This window comes from Chinchilla lanigera, unplaced genomic scaffold (assembly GCF_000276665.1).
Source record: "Chinchilla lanigera isolate Chin_1 unplaced genomic scaffold, ChiLan1.0 scaffold00052, whole genome shotgun sequence".
In the NCBI taxonomy this organism is placed as follows: Eukaryota; Metazoa; Chordata; class Mammalia; order Rodentia; family Chinchillidae; genus Chinchilla; species Chinchilla lanigera.
Genome location: NW_004955453.1, coordinates 16,385,331 through 16,410,970, shown reverse-complemented (window position 1 = coordinate 16,410,970; position 25,640 = coordinate 16,385,331). Strand labels below are relative to the sequence as shown.

Below are 25,640 nucleotides of genomic sequence, written 5' to 3'. Positions count from 1 at the left end.
TTTATTGAAAATCTTCAAGAGAGGGATATATCATTGTGGCATTCCTAAATTTAATTGACTAGAGAATACTTTTTTTTTTTCCATGAATATTGTGGGGGTCTAGAGTTCCACGAACACTCTCGAAATTGCTGAGCTAGCCTAATATATTTACCAACCCATAAAGATGCCTTGAGCATTTCTCTTTCCATTCTTTTACTCCATCTGGAATCATCCATCCATCCATCCATCCATCCAACCACTCTTAGCATGTCTACAAATTCCAGGCACCATACAAGATATTTTCACAACGAACTTATTTTATACATAAAGAAGGAGAGGCCTAGGAGGCCACAATGCTGGGCAATAAAAGGGCTATGATTCAACCCCATTTTCCTGATATGGATTCCTTGATTATCTTCCTACTGTTCTTTAGGATTTCTTCCTCTAGCTGCCTATTCATATTCTAGGCATGGGACAAATTCAAGTTCAAACCTTGTTTCCTTCAGAAAGTCAATCTTTCCCTTCCTCTCTACTTGCTCTGCACAGGGAGATCCTTTCGCTCTTTAACTCTCTTTTACCATCTCACCTACTTCTCCAGAGCTACAAAGCTCTGTGTGTGTGTGTGTGTGTGTGTGTGTGTTGGATTTCAAATGCCACTTAATCCAATCAGTCATCACACCTCATTGTCTTTAGTTGGCACATAAGCCTCATAAGGTAGCATCGTTAGACTAAATTTATAGTTGAGAAAATTCATGCAAAATTTGGTTCAGTCATCTTACCAACATCACAAAGCAGGTCAGTGCTGTAGCCCAGATTTGAACCCCTAAATATTCAGATCTTACAACTCACGTTCTCTCCATTTTTCTCTGCTGTCTTTACCTAGTTCAACCTTGTTCCATAGCCAAGGAACTGAGGCCCCAGGGCAGGGGGAATGGCCACCCCAAACTACGTAGCTTATGAGTAGCATTGCTAGGATCACCTGTGAAGGCTCGTGTCTGGAGACGTCTCCTTCCCAGCATGCTACCTCTCCGCATTCAATGCTCATCCCAACTATTGCTGCCAGTCAACTCCTATTACCTGCATGCCATGGAAGTTGTACCTCCAGAGACAGAGGAGCCTGGTAGCTTGCTCTCTGCGGAAGAGCCAAGGAAGGCCAGCCTACTGGCCTGCAGACCCAGCATCTAAAATAAACCAGGCAGCAACCCCAATGGAAACGACACAACCTTCCAACAGCCCAGGACAAGATGCAGCTCTAAACTCCTAGGTTCCCTTGGTACAGTGCCTAGCAAAGCACACATGCACTTACAGATTGATGTTTGTCTTCCAAGAAAATGTTCTCCTGTGATTCTGGTTCTAGAATTCTGGGTTGGCGGAAACCAAGGCACCTGACTCAGGAGACCCTTGGAGTAGAATGGGAAGCAGAGCAAGAGAAGTCTTCAGATTGTTGGTCCCATGATCTGAATGCTTACCAGAAAAGGATCAAGATATGGAAAAGCTTCAAGAGTGTAATTCAGGTTTCATCCCAGACTCACAAATTCAAAACCTCTTGGGGCAGAACTTGGGAACTGGTATTTTCTGAGTCTGTTCTAGCTCAGGCTGGTGAACCACCATCCCAAATACATTTCCTTATGACTGTCTCCATTTGTTGGTCCACTTGGTTTTATCTTCCTTTTTTATCCTTTCCTTAGTGTATAGCTTTGTTCATTTGTACCATTTAAATCAAAATTGTCCATGTTCACCACATGATGGGTTGGTGTGATTAAAAATGCTGAACAAGAGTTGCACTAGTTTTTTAAGTGGTGATTTAAAGTTTTCCTGTTGCACTGAAGTTTTAGGAAGGTTCTTTTCTACAAGAGGAATCACTTTTCCCTGGAGGAGTCAGTTCTGAAGAATGTGGCTGCTTAAGAAGTCTGTCTCCAAGGCTCTTGTATCCAAGGCAGTCTGTAAAAGCTCCAGGTTGCCAGGGTAACCAGCAGCTGCCAGGAGACAGGCTATTGTATTTAGATTTCTTGTAATTCCCTTGCCAGCAGCTGGAAATACCTGTTGAAAGAGGAGAGTTTCTTTTCTTCTTATTTAAGAAGAGTTTGGAAAGTTCCTCTCTTCTAGCTCCAAAAGAAATGGAAGGCGATGTTTGACTTGAGCTCCCAGAGGGGTTGTTCCTTTCTTTGCAGGCCCAAAGGAAAGTGAGAGGGTTCAGATGGAACCAGGAATCCTCCTAGGTAATCAGAAGACTAGACAGGAAAAGCAAAGGAAGGCAGTTGGTTCAGCAAGCTGAGGTTTCTTTAAAGGTGCCGCTGGACACTTTGGATGGGGGTTGACATCAAGCTGATCAGAAATCTGGGGTCTTCAACTTCTAGAGGTGCATTTTTACCTGAAGAGGATTTGTTTCCAGGACAGGAGCTGTGGGTGTGAGAGGCCTGGATTCTGTTCTGCACTTTGTAGCTGCAAGGAAGAGGAAAGGAGAGAGGACTGGCTTTAGTTGAATGCATCCCCCAAAGGAGGAGTTTTAGGCATCTTGTAGGAATGGGAACATAAAAATCACCAAGGATATGTATTTACAAGGAGTTCCTTGTCTAGAGGCAAGCATGGAATGGGGAGAGATAACAAGAAATAGTCATTGTATTTGCTAATGGTGGCTGTGATTGATGAGTATCATCTGTGTTGGTGGGGAGCAGGGATGGATGCAAGATGGGGAAAGCTAGTCTGGCCAGGAGCATGGTTATGCTAGGGTTGGGCAATGAGACCCTATGTGACCTCAGGGAAGTTTTCCTTTTGTTGTCCCAACATTCTAGGCCTTAGCAATATCATAAAGTAGAGCAAGTCTTTCTTTGGGTTTCCCTCTGTAAACCCTTTAAATATTTCTTTTCTAGTTTTCCTTTGTCTTTGAGTAGATTGTTTTCTTTGAAGGAGAAAAACTGTCAGACAAAATAATTATATGAAAAGCAATTTAAGCCACTTTAGAAAGCCACTATTCAAAAGGAGGAGGAGAGAAGGAGGAGGAGAGGGAAGGAGAGAGAGGGGAGGTGAGGAGAGAGAGGGGAGAGGAGGAGAGCAAGGGAGACAGAGAGAGAGAGAGAGAGAAAGAGAGAGAGAGAGAGAGAGAGAGAGAGAGAGAGAGAGAGAGAGAGAGAGGACTAGTGCTTAGTTCAAAACAATGAATGTTGGGTTGGAGATGTGAACACCTTTTACCCGATTGGGCTAAGGGTCAGCAAACTTTCTTTTGGCTTTGTGGTTCACTCAGACTCTGTTGGAAGTGCTTAGCTGTGTCATACTTGAATGGGATCTGCTATTGTCCTGGGAGAGCTAGGTCTTTAACAGAGACTGGACACATTTGTGGCCCTATGTGCTAAATTTATTGACTAACAAAATGTGTACAAGCTACATCAATTTTGTCAACTTTATCAGGCCAAGTACTTAAGGTTCACTCAGTATCAAAATAAGCTAGGTCATTGCAGTTTTTAAATCACAAATTGTAATTACTAATATCTATAAGATTCAAGTCACACATCACACTTTACCCAATAATATATAGCTTACAGAATGGCAAAGAAAGAGTGAACTGTGGCTTTAGAATTTGAAGGGGAAGAATTGAAAGCCGAGGCAGAGTCTACAGAGATGTGGGACGTCATCACAGGTATCAGATAAGATCACAGACTGGGCACAAGTTCTTCAGGGCTTGGGGCTTATTGGGAATAGAGCTGGTTCAAGGCCTGGGTCTGGGCAGCAGTGTGACTGGGCTGTCTCGAGCAGGGAGACAGAGCTGAGCTGAAGCCGGGGACAGAGGGTCGAGCAATGGCCTTTGACCTCATGATGTGTTTACCAGGAGGTCTGATGACTTTTTTTTGTTTTTTTTTTCCAGTACCGGGAATCAAACTCACGACCTTGCGCTTGAGAGGCAGGTGCTGTGTCACTGAGCTAAATCCCCAGCCCTAGGAGGTCTGACGAGATGAGAGACCAGTGTGGTCCCACTGCACCCCAGTGCTGGGTGTCTCTTCTTTTACATGATCCAGATGAGAGAGCTTCCTACTTTGTTGGTCCAGTCATCCAATAAACTCACAGACCTGGTTTTGTCTGACATACCTTAGATACACCATATGTCCAGGTGTCCTTGGTTTAATTTGATAAAGGTACAGATGCAGAATTTTTATTAGCAAGATTAATTCATTTATCAGTTTATGCTTTATGATTGTGCTGTGTAGCTGGAAATTATTTTTTTCAAAAAATATGGTAAGTCCAACATCTGGTAGTTATCTCTCTGCACAGACAAGTTACCAGTTACCATTTTGCCTCAGCATCTGCCGGCAGAATGGAGCAAACTACTGTTCTGAAAGTGGAGTCACTCAGGACAAAGCACAGCCTGAGCGCAGCTGTTCTGTATGATGTGCAGTAGCTCACAGCGAAGAACAGCTTGCTTCACACAGTTATGTTCCCCTACACCTTTATTTGTGGACATGAATGTAAATTTCATGCAATTATTTATCAGGAAAATAGTATTTTTTTTGCATTTTTGTAATAATTTAAAAGTGTAAGAAGGATCCTTAGCTCACACCCTCTATGTACAGAAACGGGATTTGAACTATGGGCCATAGTGTGTTAATATGGGTCTTCCCATCACCTCTCCTTCACAACCCAAAATGAGCTGTTTATGCCTGGGGGAGGTCACTCTGCTTGGAAACTCTGCAATCTATCCCTTCAGTCAAACGCTTAGTGAGGACCTACTGTGTGCTGGGGTTGCTCCAGTATTGGGGGCTCAGAAGTGAATAAGGTAAGTGTCCACCCCTAGGTGGGAAGAGTTAGGAGATGGAGGCAAGGATTTGGGTTTTGATCTCAGTCCTTGCATCCCCGGACTTGGGTTTCATTTACCCAGTGTTGGGGACTGAGCTTATTTTCTGTACTGAGCTGTGGAGCCTGAGCACAGGTTCCCTAGTTAATGAGTCACAAGGGAGCAACAGGGCAAGAGCTAATGCCCTCGGATAGCTTTAGTGTTCTAAATTCCCAACCAGAAGTCCAGCCAAAAAATAAAATTGAATAAAATAGCACAGAACCCAAGACCTTAGGGCCCTGTGTACTCTGGCACAGTATTCCAGTGGGATTCTGGGATGGCTGTCAAGGGCCATGACAGCCCATGGACTTTCCCATGACCTATTCCAAGACAACCATTGACCTGTAGATGTTCCTCCAGGACTGGGTCATGGCGGAGACCCGTTGCAGCGGCAGCTACCACTGCTGCCAAGGCTAGAGGTCAGTGCTCATGTGATCTCTGGCAGCAGCCCCTATTCAGCTCCTTCTCATCTCCGGGCAGGTGACTGAGACACTCTGTGACTTCCTCCTTTGAGACCAGCAGCTTCCCTCCATGATTGATGCAGGGAAACAGCTACGGCCACACTGAGACAGAACTATATGGTAAGTAGTAAATTGGTCCCAGGATTTGGAGAGCATCCTCTGCTGCCTGCTGCAGGGTGAGGTGGGAAATTGAACCTAGAGAAAAGAGGACAGAAACAAGGGAGCTGTGGAAAGTTCTGTGTTTCCTCTGGAATGTAAGGCTCAAGAAGAAAGAACATTTCAGTGGAAAGAGAAAACTACTCTGAAACTTAGTGTCTTAAAACAAAAATGCATTATTTCTCATAGCTCTGTAGACTGAGATTTGCTGGGTGTTGGTTTTCACTGCAAACTCTTGTGCAGCTGTGGTCAGGTAGCCGTGGGGGCTGGAGTCATCTGAAGGCTGGACTTGGCTGAATATTAGGATCGTTCCTTGACTTACATTCTGGTAGCTGAGTTAAGGAACTGGAATAATGGAGGTCAGCTATCGATGCTTTCCTTCCACGTGGCTGCTCCATGTGGCAAGCTTGGGCTTCCTGAGGGCAAGGAGGGCTCAGGATATTTACACTTCTAATACCAAAGCTAGCTTTCTCCGGGCAAGCAGGCGAGCAGGAAGGAGGAAGCTGCCCGTCTTCAATACTAGACCCCCTCAACTGTTGTAGTACTGCATGTGCAGTACCTGCTGATCCAAGGAGTCACAAACCAGCTCAGATTCTAGGATGTGGCACATTAAACTCCACCTCTCCAAAGAGGTACAAATGGTACATGTGGGGAAGGAAGAGATGGGAACGTGGCATCTTGGAGACAAGCTCAGGCTTTGAGGAAGAAAACGACTGGTGTGTTAGAGAACCAGGAAGAAAGAAAGCTTGGCTGGGCAACTGTCAGGGTTGCACAAGATGAAGCAGGAATGGGAGGCAGATTGGGATCCTCATGGGTAAGCAGCGGTAGGAAATTTGGCATCTTTATGATCGCAAAAAGTTGAAGTATTCTTCTTCTCCGGGGCTGATGCTCACAAGGAGTCTCTATTTTTTCTTTTCTGGAATCCAACCTACTTGTTGCCAGGAAGTCATCCTAAAGCCAGTCTTGTGCTCACAAAATTTTCAGTGAGCTCCTCTCCTTTACTGAACCAGGTATAGAAATTTCCTAGCCTAGCTTCTAGGCTTTCTCTAAAGTTGTGCACTTCCGTATTTTTCCTTACATGTTTGCCCATCCTGTTAACTTCGACCCCTGCTGCCCCAAGAGGTGACTTACTGGTCACTTTGCCCGGAGTACCCTCCCATGACCTCAACCCCATCTGTCAAAATCTTGTGCTTCCATTAAAACTTACCCCTAATGTGCCTTCCTCAAACTGACCATTTAGTTGCAGGAAACATATTTTGTCCTGATTCAAAGCACAACTGATGCTTTGGAAAGGCAGTTACTGATGCTATCTTTGTCCCATTCTCACATCCATAGATTCCCTTCCCTTTTCCTCTGGGTCCTTTGGGGACAGAAAATAGGATGCCCTTGCTGCTTCTGCCCCACAGCTCTGTGTTTTGCACACAGCACTCAGCAATTATTTAGTTAACGCCTGTTGAATTAAACAGTGGTTTCTCTGGGCCACCAGCCTCCAATTGTCTCTTTCCTTTCCCATGGCAAATTGCAGCATTCAGCTCCCAGCAACTCCTAGTCTGTGGCCCCGAGGCTCCTGGCAGGCCTTCCTAGCAGGACCAAGGGGCCACTGTTCCCAGGCCTGCACAGGCCCAAGCTGGGTCACAGGGAAATGGAGAGCTTCTGATTCCGCAAGCTCCCCTGGCTCCTCTCTTGCAGCTGCTTTGCACTTGTTTTCCTTGGCAAGAGAAGGCCCTCAGCCACTACTTTATTTTCCATTTATAGGCATATATGCATCTTTGTTATTCTCTTTACAAAATGACAGTGTTCTCAGCTCTGAAAAGGAGGAGAGAAGGAGAGCTGAAGGCTGCACAAAGCAGAGAAGGAATATTTTCCTGCAATGTGTTGTCCAAGCCGGAGAATGGAGGCCATCTTCCTGTTCCTACTGCTTTCTCATCTGTGCCTCACTTGTGCCACTGGTTCCTCAGAATTTCCACAGTGGTATTAGGGGAATGAAAGGCTAGGGCATGGGCAGGAGATGTGGCCAAGACACTTGGTATCCAGACCAGAAGAGGGGTGTGAATGCCCGGCTTGAGTCCATGTCTCCATGGCCTATGGGTGTTCTTCAGACACCATAATACTCTAAGCCAAAGGTTAAACTTTCTGGGCTCCAATTTGTCCATTAGTCAAACTATACCTGCAGGCAATGTGGAGTGCTGGTATTGGTGCTCATTTGGGTAGTGCTCTTTCCTATGCCAGCCCATGTTTTAAGCAGTTTATAAATGTTATCCTCACAATAACCCTACAAAGTAGAATTGCTATTCTCCCTATTTTCCAGATGCAGGAACTGAGACAGAGAAAAGTAAAATCACTTTCACGTGGTCATACTGATTGATAATCAGAGGCACAGCTGGGATCCAGGTCCAGAAGGGCTGGCTCCTGAGTCTGCCACTAGCTATGCTGCTTTAATTGCTCATCAAATTAAGAGGTTTAAATAACCTACCAAGGTCACTTAGTCCTTCTTACATGCCCAAGTACACAGGAAAGGGCAGTGTGTCTGAGAGTTGTGGGCTAGAGTCTGGACAAGTTTGAACCAGTTCTCAGCACAGGTAATTCAATTTGGTTCAAATTCTGACTTTCCCACAGACTTCTGTTTCTCACTGTAGCTTTGTGTGCCTATTTGAAAGCATAGATTAGCAAAGGGATTTATTGGCGTATCTAAGAGCAACCTGCTTTTCTTGGCTCCAGTTCATGGCTCGGGACTTCACTAAGTAGCCAATTAATTCATTTTCTTCTCTCCTTCATTCATTCACCAAACTGTAATCCCGTCTTGTGTGTGTGAGCCAGTTTCGGGGCACAAGGAAGATGGGTTGATAAAAGGAAAGCTAAATGAAGCAGACATTGCTTCCGCTTTCAGGATGTGCATTTGTGTGCACATATGTACACTTGCAAACGTGAGAATATGTGTATCTGGCTCTGTATTTTTAGGAACATATTTTAGTACTCTCTGGAGCACTGGATGTGGTGTATTTCACTGGCTTTGTGGAGTCTAGATGCCCGTGTAGACACATTTTCATAAGAGTTTTACTGGAGCCCTGATGTTCTTACAGGCCAATGAGTCTCTGAGTTGTTCCTACTGGAGGGAGAGAATGGTAGTGGAAGATCCCTGCCCCAGGGAATGTGGTACCCAATTCAGCTGAAAGAGGATCTAGACTCTCTCCTCTTCCCAAGGGTGCTGTGCAAATGAGCACAAACTTGCCGTTTTTAAGACAACAGTCATTTATTGTCTCATGGCTCTGGAGGCCAATACTCGGTAGCCTGAAATCCATGTGTCAGCATCCTTCCTTCTGGAGGCTCTGAGGAATGCTAGTTTCTGGTGGCTCCCAGCATTCCTTGGTTTGTACACACATCACTCCAATCACCATTTCATAGTCATGTGGCCTTTTCTCCATGTCTCTGTGTTTAAAATTTCTCCTTGCCTTTGTCTTTTGAGCATGCCAGTCACTAGATTTTGAGTGTCATCTTACATACACGAAGATCTCATCTTGAGATCCTTCATTACATCTGCAAAGACCTTATTTTCAAATAAGTCCACACTTACACGTTCTGGGATTTAAGACACAGACACTATCTGACCTGTTAGCCAGACCCAGAAGCCTTCTCAACCCAATGCTCCTGACAGCTGCTACAGTGTAACAGGATTGTCATAAGAAATTGTCTATTTACATCCCTTGGGTGGCAGCTATGCATTTCCATGTCCATGGGTGTGCACATACACATAAAGATGCAGAATCATTATTTTTTGCCTAGAAAGACTTTTGTAGTGGAAAGCAAATATGTATATTGTATCAATCAGGTTTCCAGAATGCAATTCAAATGGTTCAAATGAAAACAATAATGAGACAAACAAATCCAAACAAGCAAAAAGCCCCAAACCACCACAAAATTAATGAAGAAACTAATGAAGAAGTAGTTACAAAAGTATACAGATTTAAGGGGAACAAATGAGGAATTCTGATACTTAGAAACTAGCAACAGTGGCAAGCCAGTAACACATTTAGGCCTCAGGGAGGAAGAGGAAGGGTCCTTGTAACCAGCATCCCAGCAAGAACTAAAATTGTAGAGGAGAATATCTCTGGTCTTCAAGGGACAGACACTGCCTGAAATGTGGCCCAAAGTAGGGGAGAGTGAGAAAGATATCTTAGACTTCTCTTCTCCCAAGATCTGATCTCCTGCTGGTGATTATTGCTGGCCAAACCCAGAACCAAATGAAAAAGATGCTGGATACAGATTCCACAGAGGTGCATCCTAGGGGCCTCCTGGGCCAAGAAGCACAAATCTGGGGCTGTGGTGAAGACAACTAGCAGTTTTGCACGTAGATGAGACTTATGGACATATCTGCTGTACACAGAGTCATGGGATCTTGGGAATGAACTCGTACATACAGATTATCTACTGTAACTTTTCTTTTCCAGACCAGGAGCTGTGCTCCAAAGAGTATAAATGCCTACATGGACACACCGGCCTGGATAGGGCATGAGTTTTTATTGTCATCCACAAGTCCAGGGATGGAATGGGTCTTAAGAACGTTAACACCTTGGAGCTCTGAACTTGAAGAACAATTCTGTGTCTATAGCAGATGATTATCTTTCCAGTATCTGTTTTCCCTTCTTTCCAAAAAGCTTCAATTTTATTAGAAAATTCAGGTGATTTAGAGGAAGCTGCATTTGCTGTTGATTCAGTGCAGGGAGCTAAAAGTCAAGTGGCACATCCAGTCCTCAGGGATGACATCCAGTCCTCTGGGTGGCCGAAGCTCACCAAGTCCAAATTAACTTCAGGACTTCCTGCCAGTGCTGGAGCAATGATGCTCCTGCAGTCCCAGATGTGACTGAGGAAGATCAAGATCTTATAGTCATCTTAAGAACAGTAGGGAATGAGGGTTAAGATGAAGTCAAAGTTAAAAGAGATAAAAAGTTCTGCATACAACTGCTGAAGCCAGTATACCTTTCATCTTAATCAGGTGAGCCAAAAAACTCTTATTCAAGTTTCAGCTTTTTGAGTCAGCCTTTCTTTTATGTGGCATGGAAAGAGGTGGCAGGAGGTGTGTCTCCTTGGCACACACTCTTCTGAAGACGAGTGAGTCATTCTGTATTTCAGATGCTTTCACCAATGCAGGTGGAGTAAAAAAGAATTAAAACACATCAGAAAAAGTTAGTCTATTTCTGTGCCTTATTTTCCTCATCTAGAGGAATATCTTGCTTTTGAGACTTATTGGTTATTATATTGTCCCCAAAATAAAGCCAAAAAGGAATACACAGAGGGAGTCCATGTTCAAGATTCACCGGCAGCTTTCCTTTGCCGCACTTGCTAACTTTAAGGAAGTAGCCTTGCTCTTTCTCTCACATTTCCTCTTGGAGACTGAGAGCCACCTAAGGAAGGGTTGCAAGTGTTGAAAGAAAGGCTGTGAGGGGAAGTTCACAGTGTGCCGGGGGAGGAAATGCCACAGGCATCCAAGAGGAGGTAGAAATCTCTCAGGGACTTCTTTCTATTCTACAGGAAGATAAACTGAGGCTTAGAGCAGGATCCTGTTCAGCATCAACCATACAATCATGACAGAGGTTTGAACTCCAGAATCCCAACTCCCCAAGCTGGCCTCACCCTCTAGGAGACCTGTTCATCTCCTCTTAGGTCCTGTGAATTGCTTCCCTTGGAACCAAACCAGAAGTTCTGCAGAAAGCTCTGTACCGACATTCTGGGTGGATGGGCCTGGTCTCCTGAGATGCCACTTGCTGGATTCATAGTGCAGGGCTCACTCTGGGCCTATGTGTTTTCTAAAGCCAAGTGACAGGCACGTAGAGCTTCCTGGGGCTCCCTGCAGAGGAGCACGGAAGCACACGTGACATAGTCTCACCCATGTTGAAGAGTGGACCGAGGGCCGAGTGTGGCAGTTAGCAGAGAAGTGTCTGGAAAGCGGTAGCCATTAACATTGTGCAGCAGCTGTCAGCTCCTGGGGTTCCAGTAAAAGCGTAGTGTTCCAGTACAGGGCTAGCCTGTAGGGGCTGAGCCTCCTCATGCCAGGAAGACCTCTTCTCTTTCACTGTAGGTTGAAAAGAGCAGGGTTATGGAACCTAAGCAATGGATGGAGAGACATGACACATGACAGGGGTGAATAATGGTGATGATAAAAGACATCAGCAAAGATCTGGGAGATTGCGGCAGGAGACTCATGAAGTTTGACTTGCTACCTCTTTCTGTGGCTATCCCCCTGTGTATGTACCCCATGTATGCACATCTCTGGTGTTTCCTGTGTGTCCACGTTTCCTCTTATGAGAACACCAGTCAGACTGGATTAAGGCCCACACTAAATACCTCATTTTAACTTAATCACTACTCGCAAGAGGTCCTGTCTTCAAATACAGTCACGTCCTAAAATACTGGAGAGTAAGGTTTCAATTTTTGACCTTTAGGAGATACAATCCAACCCATAACATCAGGGTTACCTGAAATTATTGAGTGAACTAACAATCCAGAATGAGTAAGCCATTAGTAAGGTAACCCAGATACAAAATAAGATGAATATATGAAATATTAGAGATTTAGTGCATATGAGTAATGACCTATTCAAAAACACAATGCTAAAAAGATAGCATTCACAAGAACCACCTGTCTATGGTCTAGAAGAATGTTCCCACACAAGGAAGAGAGCAAGGGGGCCATTTGGGTATCTAGGCATAGAAGGTGCAGAATGTGCAGAACGTGCAGCCAGAGTCTCATGAAAGGTCTTGTGAGACCACTGTCTTCCAGGCTTCCTGTCCTCAAACCTCTAGCCACAGGGGCTAGAATGCTGAGCATACTGCTCCTGGGTGAAACATAAATGGCTCAACCTCCCTCTGGGTCCTTATTCCTTTCTTAGCTAGCACACATGTCCTTAAATCCTCCTAGTCTGGTCCATTCTGCACCAACATAGAGACATGTTAACACAGGGAATGTTAACACGCCCAAAGAATTTTTCTCCTGGCAAGCACATCTTAGGTGCAGAAGACAGTCCATTTATACCACTCAAAAGGCTCATTTGGGCAATTTCCTCAGAACAAAGACAGTCTCTATGCTAACGGATTGTTGATATTTCCATCTCTTGCCAGTTAGAAATTGCTTGCAGCTTGAAGAAATTAAAAAAGAAATAGTTAATTATAGAAGTAATATGTAATAAAATTTAGAAACTATAGATAAATCAAATGTCTTCTTTGTTCACAATTTAACCTCATTCTTCTTCCCAGAGATGATTGCTGTCAATAGTTTGGTGAAAATATTTAAAAATATACAACACTATGTGTGTGTTTATATGAGTTTATATATATATATATATATGTATATATATATGTATAGATATGTATGTCTGTATATGTTGTGCACACAGGCACACTTCAATTTATTCTTAAATGCAAATAGCTTTTCCTCTTAAGAGAAAAGAGATTATACTATATATGATGATGTACTTCTTGTTTTTTCACCCTAATAATGTGACTTGGAAATCTATTCATATCAGTACATATGTGTATGTGTATGCACATACACATATACCTCTCTTTTTTAATTGCTGTGGAATGTTATGGCATATATGTTCAGTTTATGGAGCCCTCTTTTACCTGTGGAATGTTATGGTATATAAATGCACAAGACGTGCATTTTTTTTTTTTTTTAGTCAATTTACCTTGACTAGTCCCCTAGGGTGTACTACAATGGAGAGTTCTACATTAGAATTTAAAAGATGACCCATTTTTATTATTTAAGTGGCTCTATGCTTTAAATGCTCCCTGAACATTATTGAACCCTTCTCTGGCAGAGGTATAAGGACTTCTCTAGAACAGATGCTGTCTGCATCAGTTTATGCTGCTATGACAAAATACCTGAGACTCAGTAATTTATAAATAACAGAAATTTATTTCTCACATTTATGGAGCCCAGGAAGTTTAAGATCAAGGTGCCAGTTTAAGATCAAGTTTTGTGTCTACTTCCAGGTGGTGCCGTAAACACTGTGCTCCTCACTGAAGACAGATACTGTGTTTTCACGTGGCAGAAGGCAGAAGAGCAGAAGTGGGTCTATCTAGCCTGTCTCTTAGCCTTTCAATGGGGTGCTAATCCTGTCCGTGAAGGTGGAGCCCTCAAGGTGTAATCACCTCCTAAAGGTCTCTTAATACTTTTACACTGGGGATTAAGTTCCTGCATGAATTTGGAAGGGGCACAAACGTTCATACTACAGCAGATCCTACAGGTGAAATTTCTGGGTCCAATGGTTTGTCTGTTTGTATTTTTAATGGATATGCCCATGAAATACAAACTTAAATATCACATAGTCAGCTCTCTTATATGAGAAGCCCAAATTAAAAACAAAGAGTAAAGTAAAAGATAGATAATAGAAAGTAGGGAGATAGATTTTTCTCAAATGGGAAGGGGATCAAGAGCTGGACAGAGTGGGGAAGGAGAGGAGCAAAGGAGATGAAAAAGGAGCTAAAATGTGTTATGTGCATGTATTAACTCTCACATGGAGTTAAACACTATGCACTACAAATCTGGACTAATAGAAGAAAATGAAAAGAAGCCATCATTTTGCCCTTAACTTTTTTGGTTTCAATTCTAACCAATGACCAATATTTCAAAAGGTTTTGAATTTCTGCCTGGACTGCCCAGGGACTCCCCATGGTCTCCTCACAGCTTATGGGTGGCAGTCTGAATTGTTGGCTAAGTTGTTTGTCACAATTTTCTTCTATGATTCAGCACCTCATTCGTGTTTGAAATCTCATGTCTTTCTGGATGATGAGCCAGCCTCTTGTTACAGTTCCCTATGTCCTGATAGGAGCTCACAATTTCAGCACGTTTACATGTTGGATGGTTTTTACAGGTGCATAGCTTGATGTGACTTAACACAGATCACAGTGAAAATCTCCAGGTTCTGTTTCACTCTCTGGCTTGTTCTGCTTCCTGTCTTTGTCCTGCCTCTGGAGGATACCAAGTGCTTTTTAGCAGTATTCTTAATACAAACCTCCCCCAGTTCCAGTCCAAGCTGTTCTCCTAACTGCCCCTTAGACACAGCTGGCTGGTTGCTTACAGTCTAAGTCCCCCTAACAGAATCTTCTGTACTCCCTTCTTCCCCAGATCCTATGCCTGGAGCAAGTCCTTCAAGTTCATTCTCAGTTCAGATGAGTGTTAGTCTGAGTTAGAAAAATATCTTAGCCACTTAAAAGGGAGAATTTATTTTGCTCCAATAGCCATATATTTTTCTGCTTCTCCTCAGCTGCCTGTGGCAGAAATCAGTTCTGATCAGCGTTCTCAAACACAACTTCATACTTATAAGGTGAATGCATTTGCAATAACAGCCAGTTTAGATTCCATAAAAAAGTTTAGGTTGGATCTGAAAAGGAAGGTACACTATAATGAATAAATATGTTTAACAAGTATTTATTATGTTCTTCAGTTAGGGTGATGAATATTGGTGATGCCATTTCTAGGAAGCAAGAAAGAATCCAAATTATGACCCATAGCTTCACGAAGTTTACAATCAGAGAATTATGTAAGAATGGAATAACAACTGTGAAAAGTGATATTAAGGAGGGTTTCAGTGCTTACTTGGATAAAAGGGGATCTGACCTACTTTGTAGGGGTGGAGGTAAAAGCGGAGGTGAGAAAATGCCAAGGATGACTTCCCTACTGATAATTCATATTTTTTTCCCTGATTTTTTTTTTTTTTTGGTCAGAATCATGGCTCCAGGGCCCCCAAAACTCATGGTTCATGCCCTTCCCACTCCATCATGTGGCCTTGGCCTTCAATTTCTAATGTAAACATGAGACTGGGCTAGAAGAACTCAAGTACTTTCTGACTGCAATGTGTTTTCTTTTCTCCTCCTAATGGGAGATGTATGAGGTCTCTTGTCAGAAGCATCACCTCTGTCCATCTTCCCATCCAACACATTTGTTGAGTAACTAATATGTGCCAGGCACTCTAGCAGGGGCTGGGAACACAATGGAATAAAAAAAAAAATCACACTGTGGGAATGTCCAAACTTGGCCTACCACTTTGGTTTATGGAGCCCTCTTTTACCTATTTTGATCAAATAGATATATTTAGAATTTAGATCATGCAGAAGGGGCAGCACTAGAGGGAGCCTAGAATAATGCTTTGCCTGTCTCGGTACTCAGCACACCTTTGATGATGACCCCCTGTTTAATGTCGATGTGTGTAATGATCTTTCACTCCATAGACATGAAGCACTGGCTGGTATCCTAGAGGGACTTGGGAAACTATACAATCTGGCTGTAGAGTAGACATTCAGCAAACCCATACTGATCTGGCGAGAGGATATTGTTCTAACCTGAGTGGCCCAGTAGTGAGTAATGTGGGTGAGGGCTCTGTCTTCAGGGCATTATGCTCCGTTAAGGCTTTGAGACCCTAGCCCTGTAGCTATAACACAATTGTACTTACAGTGGCTGAAGACTTCCAGATGGTCAAGCATAGTGAGCCGGAGACAGACAAGTGATAAAACGCATTCATTCCTGCCTTGGCTTATTAGGAAAGCACCCCTGGAGCTGTGTTGTAAACTATGGTAGGAATTTCAGAACAAGGTGACAGATTCAAAAGTGATCTCTTTCCCAAGAGGTTTCTCTGTCAGAAACTTCCCAGCGATATCACGGAAAGTCAAGTCAAGTAGGCTTAGAAAGACAAAGTTCTCTCCGTCTCTGGGAATCTTGGGGTCTTATCCATTTGTTTTCTGCCTGTGTAGTCAGGGCAAGTGCGGTCTGTGCTGTACATGGTGAGATGGAAAAGATGGGCTCAGGGGTGTCCTCTGAAGGCTTCATGCCATTTTCAGCATAAGCCTTTTAAATGAGGAAACTAAGCCGTAGAAAATGGGTGTCCCCTTTAAATCTGAACAGCTTAAAGTGTGGAGTTTAATTAGTTAAAATGCAAGCTGAAATAAGAAAGAACATCTGTCTTTTTCCAGGTCTTTGCGCTTTGCCCACACCTGTCCCCACCTCATAGGGCATGTCCACCCACCTGCCCTTGCAACACACCAGGTTGGGCATGAAGCCAGCCAACTTTAGATGAAATTGAGGCTGGCAGGTCAGCCCACCCACCACTGTCGCCCTAGCCTGAGGCCCCACCCTCCCCTCTCCTGGGAGACGCAAAGGGCTTCTATGACTCAAGCAGGAGTCACAGAATCCTTTTTCTTTCTAGCAACAGTGGTGAGGCCATGGGGACACATCTCTTGGTGGTAAGCATTGCCCAACTTGCTAGGTAGTCAGTAATGTGGGGGTTTCAATAGCTCAGTAACTGAGACAACCGTCTAGAACTACATGTTTATTTTATTCCACTATAGACCCTTTTGTAGACATTAACATCACTGTTTCTGACTCAAGTTGAGGGGCATTCTGAGTAGGAACAAATATTTATAAAATACTTATGACACATGGGGCACATGAGAGTTGTGTTGCATATGGTTCTTACTTGAATCCTCACGGTGACCCTTCAAGGAGGTGTTCTTAACCCAAGCTCATGGATACCAATGCAGATGGATACCCTTCTGAGCAGCAAGTGGGGAGCAATATGGCTCATGACCTGCAGCCTTGGAGAACAAACGAAAGGAAAAGGGAAAGGCTGTATAGTTAAACCAGAGATCCCCTTTCAAGTCTCTAGTGGTGGCCATGGGTGGAGCATCCTCACTGTGTGCAGGATGTTTTCTTGTCTGTCTTCTCCCTTATTCCTCAGAAAGGAGACCTATGATCCTCCTGTGCCGAAGTGGTGCTGCTGGGACAGTTTTCTGAGGCAGCTGAGAAAAGCCTGGGCGAGGCCCGCCCTGTCTCCATACTTGACAGTGCTGTTTTCAATACCTGAGAGAAGTCAGAGAGATGTTAGCTACTCGGCTGTTTCTTTATTCCTCTAGATTCTTAAGATTTTATTTTAAGAATTGGAAGGGACTTTAGATCATCTCTTCCCTCCTTCTTTCCTATGATCTCCCTGTAAGGTATGATCACCCACAGATAGGGTGATGAATTGCAACGAACTTTCCTGGAGCGCTCAGTTAGGGATTGTTTGGGCTTCCAATTGTATGTTCTGTGTATCCCAGGTTATTTTCTATGAAGTCCCTGAGCCAGGAGCATCAGCACCACCTGGAACTGCTTACAAACACAGAATGTCAGGCCCATTCTGGACAGAATCAATCAGAAGCAGAATCTACATTTTAGCAGTTTTCTTAGGTGATTTGACGCACATCAGACTTTCAGTAACATCATCGCGTAGCTGCTGTGGCATCATTCTGTGTTTGATATGAGATGTCTCTATGACTGGGTCCCTTCTTCAGTTCTTCATTCTAGAGCACAGCTGAGGGTCATTCCTACAGATCAAATTTAAGCTCTTTATGTCTGCTCAGTAAAAACTTGTGTGGTTACATCTAAGGACTTCATAGCTCATTATATTCTTTCCTGTTACTAATGGAAAATAATTAAGTCTGATCCTAATTAATGAGTTTATTAATCCATCCTTGGCCCCTTTTCATCAGTATCTATACTCAGATTTTATTTTTAACAACATATTAAATTATTAATTTGGTTCCTCGATTTTTTTCTTCCCAAGACACAATGGCTGTTTCTGTGTCCTGATGCCATCCCTACGTCCTCACTGGTGTGCATAGTTCGCCTCTTGCTCTGGAAGTCTACAGGGTGGTTGGAGAAATAAGATCCCCCGCTCCTGCATTTTATGGGAGAGGGAAACAAGCCCCATGAAGACACATTTTCTTATCTCAGGAACTAACCTAGGCAGTAGGCTCAGAAAAGGTTAAGAGGTGCCAGGTCACAATGGGAGGCTGGAGCCTGCTCTGTGCAAGAGCAAGCAGGCCCTGGTGGAGAAATCTGCTCATAAGTGCAGTGCTTAGCCTCATGTAGTGTGGTCTCATGAGACTAAAGTCTGGAAGTGAAGTCATGAGTCAAGATCAGACAGGCATCAAGCCAACTCTCAGAGAAAAAGAAGTGTCCTAAGTAACTCAGGACTTGTCCTTTACAAGTTTTCACAGGTGTCCCATGGGGCTGATATTATGACTGATAATCTACATATAAGGAAGATGAGGCTAATGTATGTTAGAAAAATCATCTAAAATCACACTGCTGGAAGTGTGGGCATTCAGACGCAGGACTGGCTCAGTCACCCTACACTATGTCCACTTCCCAGGATGCCTGACCCTTCTGCCCAAGTTCAGTCTTGGTTACAGCAATGGTGGAGCTGTAGGAAGAGATAGAATGGCTCTAGTTCCAGGATAGAGGTGTGCAAGAGCAGAATGATAGGTCCATCAAGGTCGTAAAGCAGGAGGAGTGGCAGGGATGAATCTAGACAGAGATTTTCAGCTCTGGGCATTCTCTTCTGCACCGGAATGGGGAGGAGAGAGAGTCCTTCTTAACCATTCTGAGGCATGGGGCTAAGATGGCTGCAGACAGCTCACATATTGCAGCTGATGGAAGGCTGAAGAGGGAGAGGGGAACGGTAGGGACAGGCATGAGGACAAGTTGACTCTGTTGAAGCAAAATAGCCGGTTTTACCACTCATCAGCCTGGCAAAGCAACTAACCTGGAAAAAAAAGACCTAGTGGTCCTAGAGGTCAGGAATTAAGATCCTGCTCATTTTGGTCCTTGGCTCGTGATAGTCTTGGCCATGAGTATTCACACTGCAAAGCCAGAGAGTGAGGCAGTTTTCAGGCTGCCGGTGTTCTCAGGTCTCTAAGGACAGAAACTTTGGGTGACCCCGACACCTGGGCCCCAGGCTATGTCTGACTTGTACCAACTACCCCCAGAGCACACAGACTCCTCCCAGCTGCCATTTCTGCCTTCACCTCCCCAGCTCAGCCCTAAGCATTTCTCCAGAACTTCCTGTTTGTCTGCGGCTGGCTGTACAGACACGTAGGTTCCGCCCAAGGTCATCTGGAGGAGGCTTGGGGTGTGAGTTGGGGGTCGGCTGTGCTCCCCAAAGTTTTTCCACTCACATAGGGGTCCTCTGGGCTTCATCACTCCCATGGGATCCTGTAGATTGTGGAGCAGAGGCCCTGTGTCCAAGTCAGCTCATAAGAAGGTCAAGGTGACCCAGAAAGGCTTATGGGCAAGATCCTTAAAACAATTTTTTTTTGGTTCGATTTTTCACTTTCCAAAAAGGCCAAACAGCAATGACTTCAGGACATGGCGTTCCAGAGAAAACTGGGAGAGGAACAAAGCCTTCCTTGGTTGGGGAGATGGAGAAAAGTCACGCTGGGAGTGAAGTTTTCCAGTCTCCCTAAAGCGTGTCACCAAGGTCAAAAGACTCACAGGTGTTGGGTTGGTAGGGGCTGTGAAGAGGGACAGAATGAATGTTCCTGGAGGGCAGGGACTAAGTCAACACCAGCTTTGGAAAATTTCCAGGATGTGGGCCTGGAAAATGTTCCTACTGCAAAACAGAGTTTTCTGGGCGGCTGTCATTTCTTCCCATCTTGTCCAAGAGGGCAAAGGCTGAAGTCACCAGGAGAGGATTTGTCTGCTCTGACTAGCTTTGGGCTGTTTTCCGCACACCCGTGCTCATGACTAATTAGTGTCTCCACGTTTAGACAACTGCCAAAATATACCATTGTATTAGAACATTGTGACGTCTTGGTTTGGGGGTACCACAATACAGTCATGTGAATGACATGAAAACACACTTTAAACTAAGGGTTTAGGAATCCTGGACAACTTGGTTTTGATCCCCTTTTCTCACTCCATCTCTCTGCTGTTGGCTTCTATGGGACACTGGTCTGTGACAATGTATGGGAGAAGACAAATAGGATGCCAAAATGGCAGACTTCTAGTAAGTCCCAAGAAGGAAGATGTTTCCTCTACAAGGTTATGTCAGTTATCACCACTATATTTTCAGAGCTGTCCTTTCCTTTGTCTCTGTCACTTGATGCCCCCAGAGCCTGGGCCTTGGGTTCTTTTTCAGCCCTGTCTCTTGTCTGCAGCCTTATACTTGAGCGTGGCCATCATGAGCACCAGCAGGAGATTAGAGAAACATCAGGGTATTTGCCCCTGAGATTCTGGCAACAGCTGTGATCCTTCTTAATGCAGTCCTTACCAGGGAGCTCATCCACCAACACACAGGTCTAGCTTTGCTCAGGCTCCTGGGCTAGGCATTAGGGCCACCAGTGCCAGGCTTTCAGTGCCTAGCAAACAGTTCCTTTGCCAAAGTCTCTTCATTTGAACCATCTTCAGGGATCTCTTCTCCTGCTAGCTCCTGATAGAGTCTATAACCTGGCAGACTTCCCAGTCATAACAAGTTTCTTGCAGGAAGTAAATGCCATACTCTCAGCTTTACTGCTGGTTTAGTTATTCTCCTGCCCCCTCAGTACTGGGGATCAAGCCCAGGGCCCTTGCACTGAGCTACACCCACAATCTCTTTTCTAAATTTTATTTTTTTTTTAGGCAAGCTCTCCCAAAATCACTAAGTTGTCCTGGCTGGGCTTGAACCTGCAATCCTCCTGCCTCAGGCTTCCAGTGTGCTGTAATTATTAGGTACACACCACTACACATGGCTTGGTTAGTTCCTGACTGCTGATGGTTCCTTATAGGGATATTATCATTACACAGATGGGCAGTCTGAAAGACTGGCTGGGCTCTGGGGGCTTTGCCATTGTGGCCTTGTGAGAGAGACTTACTGGTGATCCTTCCTGATAGATTTGATCAGTGCTTTGCTCATTCCCTTCTTCTGGACAAGCCTGACCCTCTTTCTTTCACAAGCATTGGCTTCTAATAAGTAGCTTGATCCCAAACTCTGTCTCACTCTGTGTTTCCTGGAAACCAACCTGTGATGGTAAGTTTTAAAAAATTTACAGAAAACAGTAAAAGCTTTTTTTTATTAAGAAAGCATCAATGGTTCCGTGCATATATGAGAACTGTTCATTAACTTCTAAGAGATTCAGTGCAAAGGTGAGATAGAAGTATCTGTATGCCTGATGGTAAGATGATTTTGCACACAAACTTGAGAAGAAAATAGCTCTGGAATACTATGTACTCTCTCCAGGATTATGATACCATGTGTACCAAGAAATCTGAAGGATATCACTCCAAGTGAAATGACCTGGATTTTTCTGTTGGAGTGATCTGAAAAATGAATTCTTCCTGAATTTTACCCTAGAGGGTATAGGGGTATAACTCATTGACAGTTTTCCTGTCCCAACATCCTCATATCTACATACCTGCAAGGAGTTTGAACTCAATAGTCTCCTTAAAAATACAAAGAGTTTCCCCTTCTCTTGCTCTGTGGCAGGAAGACAGGCCCTCTCCCACCCCTCCACTATTGGAAATTTGATGTTGGACCGCATGCCTTTCTCACTTCCATAAGAACTGTTTCCATGAGGGTGGTGGTTCTTGAGTGTTAATATAAGTCTCAATTCCATCCTGCTATGAGCTCTGAGGCAATAGGAAGCACTAATTAAAATTACCCTTCTGAGCAGATAGATACTGAGAGGTGTTGTCAGATTGCTGGCCAGAGACATCGTAAACCCTATCATAACCCAAGGTCTAAGTAACGAGCACAGCCAATTCTATAGCCAAGGACACTTCTCTGCCAAATTATCAATAAGGTCCACCCAGATTGAGGTAATTCCTACTTCCAGACACATCTAAGTTTCTAAATTTCATTTATGAGAGAGTTGACTCTCCCAAGCAATATCCTTCCATCTCAAACCAAGATAACCTAAACCTAACCACTTTCATGATGAATGTACCACCACACTGGCCTTTCTCCCTATGTTTTAGCAGCTTGCTAGTCAATAACTCTAGCTCATTTCTTAGTGTCACGGCTATGGATCCCTCTACAGCTGGTATCCTTGGTGCATAATTGGCACTCAAATCCTTTCCTAAAAATCTTAATACAGTGACAGCTCATGGCCAGAGTTGGGTCACCATGGGAGGGGTAAGGACAAATTACTTCTGATATTTTCCAAGTCATGTTTAATGGCTTCATACCATCCAATTCCTGCCCAAGCCCACCTAACTCAGAACCAATTTTCCAACCAAAAGATCAAAAAACATTTCAGTCTTCAAAATTTTATTGATTTGCCGAGGAGAAATGGCCAATATACATTTCTCATTTTGTCACACCTGGCATTTCACCCACACTTGATAGGTGATAGGCTCTTCTCCGGCTTTGCACTCTAATTTCAGGTCTCCTTGGCAGTCCCCCTTCTGTTGTCTTGTTGTTGCTACCTGGTGGTGTTTGAAGTCTACCAGGGCAGATCCTTCTGGCTGGTCAAAAGTGGGAGCGGCAAGTGCGATTGGCTATGGAGGAAGGACAGGTTAACACTCATTAAAACATACCTCAGAACCCTTTTGCCTAGATGGGAATTTAGTTGTTGGAAATACTCTCAAGCTGAGATTTCAGGACAGGAGGATGGCCCAGGAGAGAGGGCTGGGGAAGCAGCATGTCCCCGGGTTCCGCTACTCTTTCACTCTCCCTCCACTTACCATCATCGCTCCGTTTCCTACTCTTCAGACTGCCTTTCCGGTATTTTCTTTTGCTGCCACCTCTCTTGACACCCTTGTGAGGAGTTCTGTTCTTGCCCCTCCTCATGCTATGACCCTTTAATTTGCGGCTAGTCGACATTGCTATTTCTGCCAAGACGAGGGGCCTTGTGCAAGGCCCGGAGGTTGGGAGTCTGGGTATTTAAGGCCTTAGGCATTATGACTGCAAATGGGTGTGGTTGCACAGGTGGGGGGGATGGGGCGAGGGGGTCTCTCTTGTGATGTCACCAGCCTTTGCTACACTTCAGTCAGATCTGTGAAACGAGGTGGTCTCTAGTGCATCTCAAGGCTGGTCTTTGCGAAAGTTTTTAGGTTAAGTGAAAATTTCCAGAGAGGTACTACTGAATAAACCCCAGGGCACTAGGGAGTATAAAAACCATTAAAATATGTAGGACTTTTACAAGTCAGTGTGCATGTGAATGCTTGTTTTGTCTCTAAGAAAATCTAGAGACAGCACAGGTACTATATTTCTATAAGCACTTGACTGTAGGGAATCCAATTCATGAGGATCAAAATATACATTTTCCTTCTTTTTCATCTAACTCAAGCTTTCTCAAGGCTGATACCCTTGACATGGTAGGCTGGGTAAGTTTTGTGGGTTGTCATATTCATTGTAGAATGTTTGACAATCTTTGTGACCTCTACTCACTTGCCAGTAGAACCCTCACAAGACACTACAACCAAAAATTTTTCCAAACAATGCCCACCTCTCCCTTTGGGAACCTGGAGAAGTGTGGGGCACAAAGTAACTCTGGTTGAGAACCATGGTCCTGACAATTTTTTAAACTTTAGTCATAAATATTTTTCTTGTTAAGATATGCCATGCACATAAATGCTAGCAAAATAGGGGTGGGTAAAAACAAATACAGACCCTGTTTACATGAAACTTCCACACAAGAGAGCAGAAAGTCATTAATCAGCCACTGACACAGATCAGTAATTTGTCTCTTAGGGGGTTTTCTTGGCTTTAGTGAGTAGAGGAAACTTCCCAACGTATAGGATGAGACTAGAGAGAGGCAGAAACCAAACCAACCTCAAGCACATCAGGAAGCTTAAAAAATGTTAAGAGGGTGCTCTGATGAGATTCAAGGCTGTTGGGCGGATGATGGACTGGATAGAGGAACTAAGCAAATAGAGGGGCTACGGTTATAGCAGTGGTTTCAGGGCGATTTGATAGCAGCTTAGACATGGACTGGGGAGGGCGCTGATTGAGATGTAGAGGGGAACACAAAAGACAAAGACATGGTGATGGATTGGATGTAGGAGGTGTGAACAGTTGTTGTCAAAGCTGTGGCTTTTGTTTCTGTGTAATGCAGCTACCTGGATACCTGTGCCACTCACAGGGCTAAAGGCTAGGCATTAGGAGAATGATGTTTATGCATTTGATTTAAGACGTACTGTGTTGGGTTCAAAGGGCTTTTAAGATTTCCAGGTAGAAACCCTGAGTGATGGTTATGACTATTGGGCCTACGGGCCTGAGGACTGGTCATCCAACTTTTTCTTCTTTTTCCTGTGTAATTCATACTACATTCTTTGAAACAACTTTCAATAGAACTGAAGAGCTACTTTTTGTCTCTCTCAACTGCCATTATCTTCACTCAAGAACTGACCAGGTAGGAACTGGGTTTATTGTTTGTTTTGTTCCTAGCAAAAGTTGAATAAAGCAATGGAGTTCAAGCCCTAGTCCCTATATTTTTAATGTGTATTGGTAAGGAGCCCAATTATATTTTGAAACTCAGGCTATCATAAGTGAAACTTCTTTTCCTATTCCCAGGAACTAGGAAGGGGGAGGAGGTCTATTCAGCAGGCTGCTACCTTGCCTTGTAGCTCAGGAACTTCTCTGTCTACTCTGTCTTAGTTGTTTCCTCTGCAGTCATCCCCACCAAAGCAAGGGCCTCTGTAATAGTAGGCATTTAGCAACCATGTTCATCACTGTATAGTCCCTGGGTGTTGCCACAGAACAGGAACTCAATAAGTATTTGAGGAATACATTTGCTGAATGAATAAAAAGTCTTTCTTATGTGTTTTCTAGTTTTCCTATTTTTCTCTATTTGTCTCGCATCATCAAGGAAGACTTCTTATTTACCAAGTTTTCATTGCTCTTGTAACATTGGCCTTCAAGTCTAAATCACAAATGCTCATTATGTGACACCCTGTTTTATGTCTTCATTGCCATGTTATGTGTGTTAAACTGGTCTCAACAGGATGCCGTGAGTCTTGGTTCTGGTCTTAATGGACTGTTCTGGACTTCGGCTCTGTTTGGTAAATCAGCTGGGCTAGGTGATCTTGGGAGATGATCTGGCTTTGCTAGGTGCCTCTTTGTAGTTAGGGACTTTTATTCTACTGCATCTCCTACAGATGCTAGCATGGCCCACAGTAGGTGGCCAGGACATGTTTATTTATTCTAGGTGCTTTGGCTTATTATGGGGAGTGACAGTTCAACACCATCGGGATGACTTTGAAAAAGAGGGAGCAAAGAAGGGAGCAAAGGACATTGCCTCCATCATGCCCTGCTGGTGTTCTGTGCTGCTCTCTGACACCAGATCTGCTGGCTAGAACATTTACAGAAGAACTGACCTCTTAGGTTGGAGAGAGGTTTTCTGGATGGTCCTGGAGCCTAGATACTATTTCTCTCCCCAATCCCTCCCACCCCCAAAGCTCTGCCAAGGAGAAGCTGAGGTCACAGGGAAGAA

The 25,640-nt window shown here is 44.0% G+C and overlaps 1 protein-coding gene and 2 long non-coding RNA genes across 8 annotated transcripts in view; 1 reads left to right on the top strand and 2 right to left on the bottom strand.

Moving 5' to 3' along the window:
• Positions 1 to 16,543, bottom strand: part of LOC102021087 — a 48,150-nt gene extending 31,607 nt beyond the window's left edge. The window contains exons 1-3 of one of the 4 annotated variants that reach the window (XR_001236197.1): positions 15,866 to 16,543; positions 11,047 to 11,485; positions 1,286 to 2,421 (exon numbers count right to left, since the gene is read on the bottom strand). This is a non-coding gene — a long non-coding RNA (uncharacterized LOC102021087). Of the gene's footprint in view, positions 1 to 834; positions 2,422 to 11,046; positions 11,486 to 14,623; positions 14,798 to 15,865 lie in introns of those variants that run through there. The other 3 variants (XR_262753.2, XR_001236196.1, XR_001236198.1) reach the window with 3 other exon arrangements.
• A 5,914-nt stretch (positions 16,544 to 22,457) lies between these two features.
• Positions 22,458 to 23,074, bottom strand: Tnp1 (transition protein 1 (during histone to protamine replacement)). The gene is made up of 2 exons (XM_005395680.1): positions 22,891 to 23,074; positions 22,458 to 22,704 (listed from the first exon to the last, which is right to left on the bottom strand). Exons 1-2 carry the CDS (start codon positions 23,027 to 23,029, stop codon positions 22,676 to 22,678), a joined length of 168 nt encoding a protein of 55 aa, XP_005395737.1. The 5' UTR covers positions 23,030 to 23,074; the 3' UTR covers positions 22,458 to 22,675.
• A 1,230-nt stretch (positions 23,075 to 24,304) lies between these two features.
• The window catches only part of LOC106149799, a 66,799-nt gene continuing 65,463 nt past the window's right edge, over positions 24,305 to 25,640 (top strand). For all 3 annotated transcript variants that reach the window (XR_001236201.1, XR_001236200.1, XR_001236199.1), the window contains exon 1: positions 24,305 to 24,560. This is a non-coding gene — a long non-coding RNA (uncharacterized LOC106149799). The remainder of the gene's footprint in view (positions 24,561 to 25,640) is intronic.

Excerpts from the sequence above, each read along its gene's own strand:
- Tnp1 (XM_005395680.1), bottom strand. The coding sequence starts at position 23,029 with ATGTCGACTAGCCGCAAATTAAAGGGTCATAGCATGAGGAGGGGCAAG. Across the intron at positions 22,705-22,890 it reads TAGGAAACGGAGCGATGATG|CCAATCGCACTTGCCGCTCC; the intron begins GTAAGTGGAGGG and ends CTTCCTCCATAG.